Raw genomic sequence first — 13,223 nt, forward strand, 5'->3', positions numbered from 1 at the left:
TGGTGGAATTTAGCCAGTGAATCCATCAGGTTCTGGGTCTTTCTTTGTTTTGAGGCTCTTTATTTATTACTCCTTCAAACTCATTACTTCTTGTAGACCTATTTTGGTGACATACCCTCACTTTTGATCAAATAAATCTTAGAAATATATCCATTTCTTCTGCATGTCCCAGCTAATTTGAATACAGGCTTTCAAAGTATCCCCAGGCAATCTCTGGTTTTGGTGGTATTTGTTTTGAAAGCTTGGTTCTCATCTCTGCGTTTACTTCTTTAAGTCTTTTACCTCCCCCTCTGAGCTAAGGGTTCATCGGCTTCCGTCGTCTTTTCAAAGAACCAACTTTTCATTGCATTGTATAGGGTTTTTTTTTGTTGTTCCAATTTAGTTCTTCCCTAATCATTATTACTTCTTTCTAGCTACTAATTTTGAGTTTGGCTAGTTCTTGTTTTTTTCTTTCCTAGGAGCCTGAGACACATCAGGATATTTACTTGAGATTGCTATCCATCTAGAAGATCTATATCATCTAGATCTAGATATATATGCTCATAGCCATTGCTGTGTCCCAAAGTACTGACGGGCTGTGTCTCATTCTGGGAACTTTGGGGATTTCTCCCGTATTTCTTCAATGACTTACTAATCATTCAACAAATTGTTGTTCAATATCCATGTATTTGAATATTTTCTGAAGTCTCTTTTGCTGAATTCTACTTTTGTACGATTATAGTCTGATAGAATGAAGAAAGTTGTTCAGTGCTTCATGCACTGAACTATGATCTGTTTTGGAGAACATTTCATGGCGCTGTTGCAGGAAACTTTGTAGATGTGTGACAAGTCCATGTGGTCTATAGCATTATTTCATTGTGAGGTTTCCTTGCTTATTTTTTTTCCTTTCTCTTGGTAGCAGTGGGGTGTTGAAGCCTCCCACTATAACTGTGTTGGGTGTGGAGGGTCCTTATGTACTTTTAAAGTCCACTAGTGTTTGTTTAATAAAGTTGAGTGCACTGATATCAGTGCAGAGATGTTAGCCATTGTTATTTCCCTCTGATGGATTGTTCCATTTATTAATAGGAGGTGACTTTCTTTTTCTCTTCTGACTTTGGTCTGAAGTCTACTTTCTCAAGTAACAATATTTACTTCTGTTTGCTTCCAGGGTCCATTTGCTTGTTAGATCTTTATGCACCCTTTTATCATATGCCAATGAACTTTAGTGTAGGGTACAAATGATTGGGCCATGCTTTTTAATCCAACTTGCCTTCAGAGAATTGAGACCAATGTTATTTTTGAGAGCTACATTGTAATTTTTGCCATTTTGTTGTTTTATAGTGTTTGATTCTTTCCTATTCTTCATTTGCTTAGCTCATTTGGTGGGATTTAATTTCCCTCCATTGTCATGGTTATGTTTATCTTCCTCTTCCATGTGTACAATTCCTTTCAGTAACTTCTGCAGTGATGGTTTATTGGTTGTAAATTATGTTAGTTTTTGTGGATCATTTACCCATCAGCTATAACTGACAGCTTTGTGGTGTTAGCGGCTAAGATGCTGGAGCTGTGTGGTGTAGCTTGTTTAGAGTTGGCTCTCGGATTTACTGTCATGTCACCTAACCTCTCCATGCATTACCTTGCCTCCGTATCTAACCTCTGCCTGCCTCATCTTGCCTCCTCCATCTCTAATCCCTTTAGGCCTCAGTTCCCTCACCTTAAGACTGAGAGAACAGCACCTAACTGGTGGAGCTGTGTGGAGATGGACAGAATACCCATAAGACACTGAGACTACTACCCGGTTATGGGAAGCCTATCAAAGGGCTAGCTAGGATGGTGACCAAGTTAAGGAAACATAAACTACATATGTTTTAATTTCTAGGAAGAACACACCACACTGTTCTCTTTTTTAAAAAATGTGATCCAATTGTGTAGCTCAGGTTGACCTTGAATTCATGATCCTCCTGCCTCAGTCTCCCCAATGTTGGAATTATAGCCGTGAGCCACCACATATCTAGATGATTATAAAATTGTTTCTATCCTCGCATACCCTCTGATGCAGCCACTCTTTTTTACATTAATGAAAGGTCTAGAATGATGTTCACCAAATGTTGCCTTTGATGTTGCTGACTTTCCTTTTCTTCTCTCTTTCTCCTCCTTCCTTCCTTCTCTTCTTTCCTACTTCCCTTCCTTTTTTCCTTCTTTCTTTCTCTCTCTCTTTCTCTTTCTCTCTCTTTCTTTCCCTTCCTTCCTTCCTTCCTTCTTGCTTACTTGCTTGTTTTTTTCTTTCTGGTGTGCACTACCTTGCTCAGCTATTGGAGATGGGTCTCATGAAGTCTTTTTCCCAGGTTAGTTTCTAACTGTGATCCTCTCAATTTCTGATTTTCAAGTAGCTATGAGTACATGTGGGAGCCACCACACTAGGCTCTACTATCCCTGCAGATCAATATGCGTATGTATTTCTATACCAGTGCCACATCTTATCATACCTTTCCAAAATGCTTTACTTGTAGGAGGGTTGGCCTTTTATTATATATATACACACACACACACAAACACACTATACACACACCATATATATGGTACACACCATATATGTGGTACATATATATGATGTATATATACATTATATATGTTCACACATATACCATATATTGTATATATGCCATATATATACCATATACATACCACATATATACAACGTATACACATATACCATATATACATATATGTTTATATATAGCATGTGTGTGTGTGTGTGTGTGTGTGTGTGTGTGTGTGTGTGTGTGTGTGTACTCAGCTGTAGTAGGATATGGAATTTTCCAATCTAATAATTAGAGAAGACCTCTTCATTTCTTCAAGTTTCCTTTTGTGTTACTAACCAAGTCCCAGGATTTCTTTCTATGAGTTTTTTATACTTATAAGCATGCACATGGAAGCAGCATGGAGGTTTCCTTAGAAATGACTTTCCCCTCCTATCTCCACTGTGAACACACACGGTTGCTAGGAGATGGAGGCTGCCTGCAGTGTGAGGATTTGTGGGTAGGATCAAAACACATTTTAGAAATAGTGTCAGGACGTGATGGATTCCATGTTGTCTACTCTGCTGAACTCACACTGCAGATGACTATGCCTTTAGGAAGATATTCTTACCTCTTGGCTAAGGATATTTTGAATGTCACTCAAGGAGCAATTTTTCCACATATCTTCAGATAACTCAGAATTGATTAGTTCACTCTTGGAACTTCTGGTTGAGTGACTCTCCCTTGGGATCTCTGGGAAAACAAAGTAACTCTAGTTGATCTACACTGTTAAAGGTACCTTTAAATATCTCCCCCTTAACTGCCACTGAGTGGATTTAAATAGTCCCTCCCCTTAACCACCACTGGGTATGTTTAAATATGTTCTCTCCACAACCATCAGAAACCAGAGAAAGGATGAACCATCTAGTAACTTGTATTGAGATACAATTTATTTGTATAAATATTGAAGAAAAAACAATTAATCTTCAGCAGATAAACCCTTGATAGAATGAAATGTACACGAAATAGAAAAATAAAGCTAGTAGAAGAAAATTACAGTTAAAATAGTAGAAAATTAAAAGTGACTATTGGTATAGTACATAATCTTTAGCATGAATTTTCCAAGGAAAACATTAAATCCACAAGTTATTTAACTAATGGTTAGATCCAATAAGAATATCACATATAGCTGAAAGAAAAATGAGGGGGGAAAACTTGTTTTAATGTTAATTTTTAAAATATATTAGTGACCCTTATGAACCAATGAACCAATGAGATGGATATAAATATCTTGTAGAATATCTACATTAGAAACTGGTGACTGAGGCTGGGCACCGGTGGCTCACGACTATAATCCTGAAATCTGAGGATCACAGTTCAAAGCCAGCCCAGGCAGGAAAGTCCATGATACTCTTATCTCCAATGAACCACCAGAAAACTGTAAGTGGCACTGTGGCTCAAGTGATAGAGTACTTGCCTTGAGCTAAAGAGTGCAGGGACAGCACCCAGGCCCAGAGTTCAACCCCCACAACTGACAAAAATACAAACAGTTAGTACATTTTCTACATACATGTCATATGGATTGGGATTAGAGAGAAAGCTGACTACCAGTTCTGGCTTTATATACACACTGGTGTGTGAATCCTCACACGGTCTTCTAGCACTGCATGCTAGAACATGGAACAACTGGCTCACACAGCAAATGAAAATGGACATTGACATTTCTGCACTGTTCATAAGAGAAAAAACTTGAAGCATTCTGAATACCAAGTAATGGAGAATGAGTCTTATAAATCAGAGGATTACCCGAATTATGAAGTGGTGCATGGACATCAAAAACAAAGACATGTGTGTAAACAATTTTCCTGGAGATACATTGCTTCATGATTGTAAGCGTGATGTGATTTATTTTTATTTTTATTTTTTTGTCAGTCGTGGGGCTTGAACTCTGTGCCTGGGCGCTGTCCCTAAGCTCTTCAGCTCAATGTGAGTGCTCTACCACTTGAGAGACACAGCGCCACTTCCAGTTTTCTGAGCAGTTTATTGGAGATAAGAGTCTCACGGACTTTTCCTGCCCAGGCTGGCTTTGAACTGTAATCCTCAGATCTCAGCCTCCTGAATAGCTAGGACAGGCGTTAGCCACCAGCGCCCAGCTTCATGATGTGATTTCATGTTCATTTTTGACACTGATGTTTTAAGTCTTCCTATCGCCTTACCCATCTAGCTATGTAAGAACCAGGAAACAGGATTCCAGGAGGGCAACACACACAGCAGGAAGTGACAGGGCTCTGGAGGTAGCTTTCAAGGGATTGTCATTTTATGTTTTTATGTTTCCCAGCTTTTGTCAAATAAGCATGCATTACATTTTAAGAGAAGAGAATAAGATAAATCTAAAGTATAGCCATTTTCTTTTTCAAAGTTGACTGCAAAGAATCACAAATGGTTTCCCAGATTTATTTCCTAAAATGTCTGCAAATAAGCTTCAGCGAAATGAAGCACACTTAATTCAGCTGCAGCTCACAAACTGCCAGTCATCTGGTATCTCATTTCCTATCTCCAAAAGAAAAAAACCCAAACCAAACAAAAGCAAGTCTCCCTTAGTGGCCCCTCTGGGCTACATAATAAAACATAACACCATCCTCTCAAGCTCCATGTGGAATGTTCCAGCCTTGGGTGCTTGGAACAAGAGAACTAGGAATGGACAGAGCCAGGCTCTGACCTGGTCAAGCTAGCCCTGGGCTCTGCGCCAGCTTTCTGGTACTGCATCCTATTCTCTGTGTGTGCTGGAATTCTAAGACAGAAACATACACGTGTGCACATGCACACACACACACACACACATGTACGCATGCATGCATACATGCACAGTACCCTAAGGCAGCTGGGCTCTGGGGGATGGAGAAGTGGGCATCCACTGGAAACCTGCTGTCTGGAACCTTGAATGGGGTTAGGATTTAGTTTTGTATCCTCTGTGACTCCCTCTCAACAAGGTTTGTGCAATCCCCACTACCTCTGCCTTCCTTTCTTTGAAAGGAGCCCTCCACCCCCGCCCCTTCCCCTCTGCCTAATTATTTTTGGTGCTCAGCATGGAACTCAGGGTCTTGCCCATGGAAGTCAAGTGCCCCACCACTGAGCCACATGTCACAAGTCCCTCTCAAAAGGACTCTTGCTGATTCCAAGGACACAGAAGAAACACAAAGCCAGGCCCATCCAAAATGCAGCTAACAGGAGATTCACCCAAGAGATTTCTTAATGTACCTAAATAGACAGTGCCTATGATGTCCTGGCTCCACAAGGATGCAAGTGTAGTGGAAACAGAAATACACAAACTTAATAGGAAATATTGTTCTATATTTAGAAAAGTCAAAGATAACAAGTTGCTCCAACTACAGACAGCGTTACAGAGTAAGAATATCACTGGCTCTGTAAACAGCTCTGAGTTCATCAAGACATTTTTTAAAAATTTTACATACAGCAGGGAAATGCTATCATTCATCATTTACAGTGGGAGTTCATAACTAGAGACGGATGTAAAGAACTATGTGGAATTGTGCTTAACCATGAAAGTAAAGCATTTGAAATAAATGCAAATAGGTGAAGTACATTTTGTGATTTTCCCACTCAAGTATATTTTCCAAAAATGCTACAGACATCATAGAGACAACAAAGAATATGAAGATACTGGGTGCTGCGCTACAAGAATTGGAGGTGATGTGCCTCCACTACTGTATGGGTGCCCCAAGGCCTTTCCCAAAACGAGTTCCAAAGTCAGTGACAGACACAAGGGGGACACAGGACCAAGGGAGCATCCCTGAAGCTGGACAAGGCTACCTGCCTGTGACTACTGCCTCTGCCACTGCCCAAGCCACACACTCTCTGCTTCTGTCTCCTCACTGGCAAAATGACAGGGGAGAGAGTACCTGTGTGCACATGACCTGTCACAGGTACTGGCCTGAGCCATCACGTGCACACACAGGAGCTATCACGTGCACTCACAGGAGCTATCACGTGCACTTGCCTGGCTCCTGGCAGACACTCAAGAATATCAGCTGTAGGTCCATGACTAAGAAATTTCTTTAGTAAAGGGACATCTGGTAGGACAGTAGCAACCCAAGTAAGAAAAACTCAGAAACTAGATGGCAGAACTCAAGAAAAGAAAAAAAGAACATTCACACTATAAAGTACAGTGCTATTAACTATAGTCATTATAAAACCTTCCAGCCACATGCCAAAAACATACTGATAGGAGATGGCAGGTGTGTGAGTTAACTTGACCTGGGTAATCACTTCAGTGTACATGTGTATCAAAACATCAGAGTATAGACCTCAAACACAGAGTATTTTTCTTTGTTGATGATACATCAGCAAAGCTGGAAATGAATCATTCTAGACATGAAGACTAAACAAAAAGAGGCACAAGAATAAACAAATACAGCAGAAATAGAAGATGAAGTCAGAATTATATCAAGTAAGAAGGGAGAGAGGAAGAAAGGAAGACCTAGAGGTGAAATGGGACATGCCAAGAGCCCCAGCTGCTGGTTCCTTAATCTAGAATGTCCACAAAAGAGCTTTGCTGCTGACTGAAGGATTTGAAGCCAATGACAAAAGTTATAGAGTTGGTATTCAATGGGAAAAGAAGCTTGAGTATGACATTTTCCAAGCGGATCTTCAGGACTTGGGGGAGGCAGACAGGTACGGGAAAAGGCCCCTGCTGTGGAATGAGCCAGGAAGGAGGCAGCAACAGGAAGTTAAGAAAGTGTGGCATCTGGGATGCAGAGGAGAAGCCTGCTGAGAGGTCTTACACCTGATCAAATCAAAGACGCCTTTTGTTGTAAGAGGCACTGTTACTTTATGTGTTATAAACAAAGAAAGCTAGCTGCCAGTGGTAGATACAATGTGTGTGGCTGGGGGGGGGGGGGGGGTTGTGTTAAACTGAAACTCTATTAGGTATACACTAAGAAGAACATGAAAGAGAAAATTATAGAAATTACAGTTGTATTATAGAGGTTGCCCTCTTATAGCACCTAATAAGCAAAAGAGGAAAATACGAAACAAAACAAAATAGCAAAATAATGCTTAATATGAGCAGCCAGAGTCTTTGCTTCCAATGATGGCAGATGAGCTCTTATTAAACCAAAATCCTTGGCAGATAACAATTATAAAATACAAACAACCACATCTGAAGGCCCTGACGGGAGTTGAGAGCAGACCCCAGTGGAAGTACACACTGGAACTGTGACTCATACTCAATCCCCTATTACCTGGCTTTGTGCGGAGGGGCAGCTTCAGCCAGAGAGTTGCTAGGTGGCTAACCCTGGGCTATAAATCTGGGTCAAGACTATGTCTTGAGCTGGGAAAGAGGGATGGAAACCATCAAAGACAGGCATGAAGAGGGGCTCAGAAATCCAGGGATAAACTGCCCAAATCTCTTGCTAACCTCTGAAGTCCAATGCACAGCAAGAGCAGGCTGTCCAGTGATGAGACAAGCACAACCCGGACATCAGCCGCCACCCTGCAGCTGGGCCACATTTAGAGTATGAGCAGTCGAGGAGACTGGCTTCTAGAACAAAAACTCAAATTCTGCAAAGGAGCATGAAATAATCCATCATCCTTATCACACAAAATTTACAACTGCCAGACTAAATTCCCAAGCTACTAGAACAGCAAACTGTGATCAATATCCAAGAAAAATAAGCCAAAATCAATGAAAAAATGAACCCCTGCAATGAGTTGGAATTAGCGGACAAATATTTTCAGAGTATTTTAATATTCCTTAAAATTTAAAATAAGTGTTTGAGAATATATAATCATAATGAATGAAGATGGGAAATCCCAACTGAACACCAAAACCCATCGCCATGTATTGTGAGTTTACTGTGACTGTAAGAGCCCCACGTGGAACAGCAACCTGGCAGGGACAAGACTGGGGACATGCTGCGGTCAAGTCCTTATACCTCCCAGACTACCTACAAGTAGCTGCTGAGAACTCAAAGATGCAGAGCATAAATGTAGAACAAACACAAAAACATCTGAGAACAAAACACGTCAGTAGAGATATAAGATGGAATAGGAAATGCTCAATTTACCCAAATTTCTTTAAGTGAATGCATGCTATACAGGACACAAAGGGAGAGACTGAGAAGGAAAAGGAGGAGGAGAAGGAAGAGGAGGAGGAGGAGGAAGGAGGAGGAGGAAGGAGGAGGAGGAACAGAAGGCAAAGCACCGGCTTTGCAGGAATATGTAAGCCAAGATTAAAAACAATGACAGGATATCTTATAAGTACATGAATACAGGAAAATAAGAGCTCAAGATGATGAGGTGATAAAACAATAAAACTAGATGAAAAACAAGAGTGGAGCTAAGCAAACATTATGGAACTAACAAGCCAATTAGAAGCAGCAACAAGGAAGGGAGCAGACCCGGTGGGAGCTGAGTGACATGTAGAAGAGGCACTGTGAATGCAGAGGGAAAGGACGGGGGACAAGGCACTTGCAGGGAAGACACAGCTACAGGAAACAAAAGCAGTCCAACATGGGGACTATTTCTACCTAGAAAATGAGAGCTGGAGGTATGGTTGGTGTGTGGCTCATGTGATTGAGTACCTGCCTAACAAGCACACGGCCCCAGTGTGCTAGTTGAAACCCTAGTGCCACACAATAGAAAAAAAAAATGGAAATTGAATGATTTATTCAAAGATATGTTACTTTTTTAAAAAAAAATTCACTTTAGAGTGAATTGAATTTTTAAATTAAAAATATATTTACTGTATTTGGAGAAGTCCCAGGCTAGGTTACTAAAATCCAGTGATTAAAACATCTTTTAAAAATGGAAGAAAACACTGCAGATGGTGTTTGTGAATTGGCAGAATTAAAGTTGCAAAACTGTGTATATTACCAAAGTGATGTAAAGGTTCAATGCAATGATATTCTTCACATATACAGAAGAATCAATTCTAAAATTCATATGGAGGCACAAAAGACCCCAAATAGTCCAAACAAAGCTGACCAGAAAGAGCAATGCTGGAGGTATCACAAGACCCAATTTCCAGTTATATTACAAGGTGGTTTGGGAGGGTGACGGGGACTGAAATTGATTGGAATACATTGTGGAAATCTCACACTGAACAATTTTTGTATAGTGTATGCTATAAAAAATTTAAAAAAGAAAACAGCATCTTAGCCATTCTGATAAAGATCTACCCATTCAGCCTCTGAATCAACAATCCTTTAGCAGGTAATCCTAAGAAAAGTAAGGAAACCCATCCACACTTGCCCAGGACTACTCACAGAAGCTATGTTCGTAAGACTAGACTTGAACCCAGGGATGGTGACACAAACCTGCCATCCTAGCACAGGGGAGTCCCAGGCAGGAGCCCAGCCTGGGCTACAGAGAACTTATCTCAAAAACAAACCCTGGAAACAGCCCTGAAAACCGTCTGATGAAAAAGGGGAAGAGGGTAAACCAAGAGAACAAGAACAAATTGTCAACTTAGTTAACAGATGAATATCTTAAAAACACATTGAGAAAAAGAAGATTAAAAAATATGGTATTGTATGTTTGCACCATGATTTCATTTAATTGGAACTCTAGTGATATAGAGATTAACATAAGCTGTGAGTTGTATAGACAGAAACGAGACAGCAGCTGTCTGACAAAGAAATCTTTTGGTGGTGGAAATGGTTTTATTTTACCTGTGGTGTTTATTACATGGTTGCTGCATTGATCAGAATTGATCAAACTGTAAAAACACTATACTACAGAGCAATAGTAACAAAAACAGCATGGTACTGGCACAAAAGCAGACACACAGGCTAGCGGAACAGTTGGCCTACAAGTGGACCCACATTGCTACAGTGTCCTGACTTTCAACAGAGGTGGCACAGAGCCACTTGGAGAGATGGCTTCTTGGACAAATGGTGGAGGGAAACTGAGTTTCCACTTGTAGCAGACTGAAACTAGACTCTGAGCAAAAAAAAAACACTTGAAATGGATTTTTAAAAAACCTAAATGTAAAGAGGTTAAAAAAAAAAAACTTTAAGCAACTTTCTTACTACAACTCTGACAACTCAGGAAGTATGAAACTTCATCAAACTAAAATGCTCCTGGACAGCAAAGTAAACAAGTACCAGAATAAGGAGGCAGTCTACAAAATGGACTGGAAGAAAGAAGGAAAGGAAGAAAGGAAGGAAAGGAAGAGAGGGACAGAGGAAGGGAGGAAGGAAGGGAGACATGAAAGTAGAAGAGATAGTAAATTACCCCTTCTAGACAGTAGACTATCTAGGTGGTAGTATATCTAAGTGACAGGAGACTAGGTGATGGCAGAGTATCTAGGTGATAGGAGACCATTTGGGAGGAGGAAAGGAGTTAGGAGATGGGAGATAAATGGGATAACTATGACCAAACATGCATGAAAATGTAATTATGAAACTATTTTGAACAATTAATGTACACTAATAAAAATGAACAGAAAAAATTAACAAAGCGCTTTAGGCTGCCGGGAAGAGAAAGTTAAACTCTAAGTGGACCTTGGACCTGTCCACAGCTGGACCTCCGCCAGCAGGCCAGGAGTGAAAGTCCACAGCATTCTGAAAGGGCAAGTGTGCTGCAGACCAATGTCCAGCCCAGGTGCGGCCACCGTTTTCTTGTTACAATGCAATTTCTATTCTGATTCTCTCGTGTACGAGTAATTCTTACATAAAATCTACATGAACTCATTTTTTGCAAGTGCATTTCTGTCTCTCTGTCTCTCCTTTCCATTTATATGCAGGGGAAGATGCCAAGAATAAGGCTGGCAGTGGTTATTTCTGGGTAGTGGGACTGGTTTGATGGTTTATTTCGATCTCTTGCTCATCCCCATTAGTAGCAGCCTCACAGCCTGCTTGGAACAAGACGAGATGATAAAGAGCAAGTCTAGCCTAGTGCCTGATGGGGCGGCTTTACAGAGTCCTGCAGTCTGCTACAAGCAATCTGTGTGAGCAAAACCAGGCTGAACCTGAGCATCTGTCATTGTTCAGCCTACAAACCACAGAAGGGCTCCATAAGTATTCACTGAACTAAGTTGCATCGGACACGTATCAAGTGCTGACTATGCCAGTCCCGGGGAGAGAATGCCCTGGGCAGGGAGCCCCATGCTAAGCCCGCTCACAGCAGGAAAAGACGCAAGTGGGGCTGTTGTCTCAAGACAACTGGACCCCTGCTCCCTCCAGCTACTCTAGAGCCAGATCGCTCTGCACATGGTCAGGACAAACTGAGCAGAGAAGAGTCTCCATCTCAGGAGTCCATGCCTGGCTTTCCACAGCTAATTGTCAATTACTCAACACTGGGACCTTTTACAACGAGACTTTTTCCCACTACAAGAATATGTTCTTTCTCAAACTGTTTCAAAATAGGTACCAGAAAGAAGAAGGTCAAGACATCTCCCTTAATGATACTCTGCGAGAGCTGGGGGTGGCCCCTGTGGGAAGCCGCCCTTCCAAGCAGCTCTCTGGAGCTTGGGGCTGTGCAGTGGCGCCCATACCCTTTTCTGTTGTTCACTGCTTGTATTATTCTTATAAATAATGACAGCATGGCCATTTTCCATATTTGGAAGCACTGCCTGAGAAGAAGAAAAGGCCCTTGTCATCTTTAGCTGTATACTTTTTAAACCCTTACCTTGATTCCCTATAAGATATCGAGCATTCAGGTCATTGCTGATGTTGAGGTTCTTCAAGAATACACTGTAATCCACTGCAGTCTCTTGATCAAGGCTGTAGTGTTTGGAAAACCTGAAATACAAATTAGACATCCGGTCACATCAAGTCTGAAAGGAAGCAACTTTGAACTGTCTTTTACCCTAGGAGTGGCACTGGAATTAAAAAAAAAAAAAAAAGAACCCACTTGGAAGGAGACCACTTCCTCTGCCCGAAGATGGATATGGAGGGGCCTTGCCAACCTCAACCTACAGCACCTCCTCCTTGGGAGTGGGGCAGCCAGACCCTCAGGCCAGCATCTTCCTGTCATCAGTGGTGGGAGATGATCTGAGCAAGGAGGCAATCAATATAACATCTCCTGGCTAGGGAACCCAGGTCTGGAGGGCATAGGTGGCACCCATGATTGTTTTTTTGACCCCCTTCACTAGGGAGAAACTGAGGCACACAGCAAATGGCTGAGGAAGCGCAGCTTTTCTTGAAGCATTCAATAGTGTTGACATACAATGAGAAGTTTAAAACACAAAAATCATTGGCTATCCCTAGAATATAGTGAAATGAATAGGAGGCTTGGATTTCTCATGGATTTTTCTATTATTCAAATCTGCTGCTTAATAAATGTTTTTTCTAAATAATTTCTAGGTTATTACATTTCTAAAAAAAATCATGTTTTTTTAAATGTTTGGTTATATTATCTCCATATGTGTTAAGTTTCTATAATTATCTAATTTCATGCTTTCTAAAAATTTGGTAATGATTACTTAAAGTATTTGTTTTTCTGTTTTCCAAATTTCACACAGAATGTCATAGATGCATTTCAGTGCCTACCTATTTTTCCACTTTGATGACGCTTGTCTGTTGTTTTAAAAAGAAAAATTATCTGGAGCTGATGACAGCTGCCAGATGTTGGCAGAGAAAGTCCCTAACCAGCTCTATCCTTCCTCCTCAGCCTCCCTCCTGCAAACTGGACAACTCAGAGTTGGCATCTAACAGGGGCCAGTCCTGGCCTCTTCCTGCAGGCAGGAATTCCTGGCAGAAT

At 41.0% G+C, this 13,223-nt stretch overlaps 1 protein-coding gene across 1 annotated transcript in view; it reads right to left on the reverse strand.

Annotated features, from left to right (window-relative positions):
- Efcab6 (EF-hand calcium binding domain 6) overlaps positions 1 to 13,223 on the reverse strand; it is a 157,117-nt gene that overhangs the window by 105,035 nt on the left and 38,859 nt on the right. The window contains exons 6-7 of the mRNA XM_042697964.1: positions 12,150 to 12,262; positions 3,130 to 3,251 (exon numbers count right to left, since the gene is read on the reverse strand). Coding sequence (XP_042553898.1) covers positions 3,130 to 3,251; positions 12,150 to 12,262 — 235 coding nt within the window. The remainder of the gene's footprint in view (positions 1 to 3,129; positions 3,252 to 12,149; positions 12,263 to 13,223) is intronic.

The sequence above is a fragment of the Dipodomys spectabilis genome, unplaced genomic scaffold (assembly GCF_019054845.1).
Source record: "Dipodomys spectabilis isolate Male_0828 unplaced genomic scaffold, ASM1905484v1 ptg000230l, whole genome shotgun sequence".
Classification (NCBI taxonomy): Eukaryota; Metazoa; Chordata; class Mammalia; order Rodentia; family Heteromyidae; genus Dipodomys; species Dipodomys spectabilis.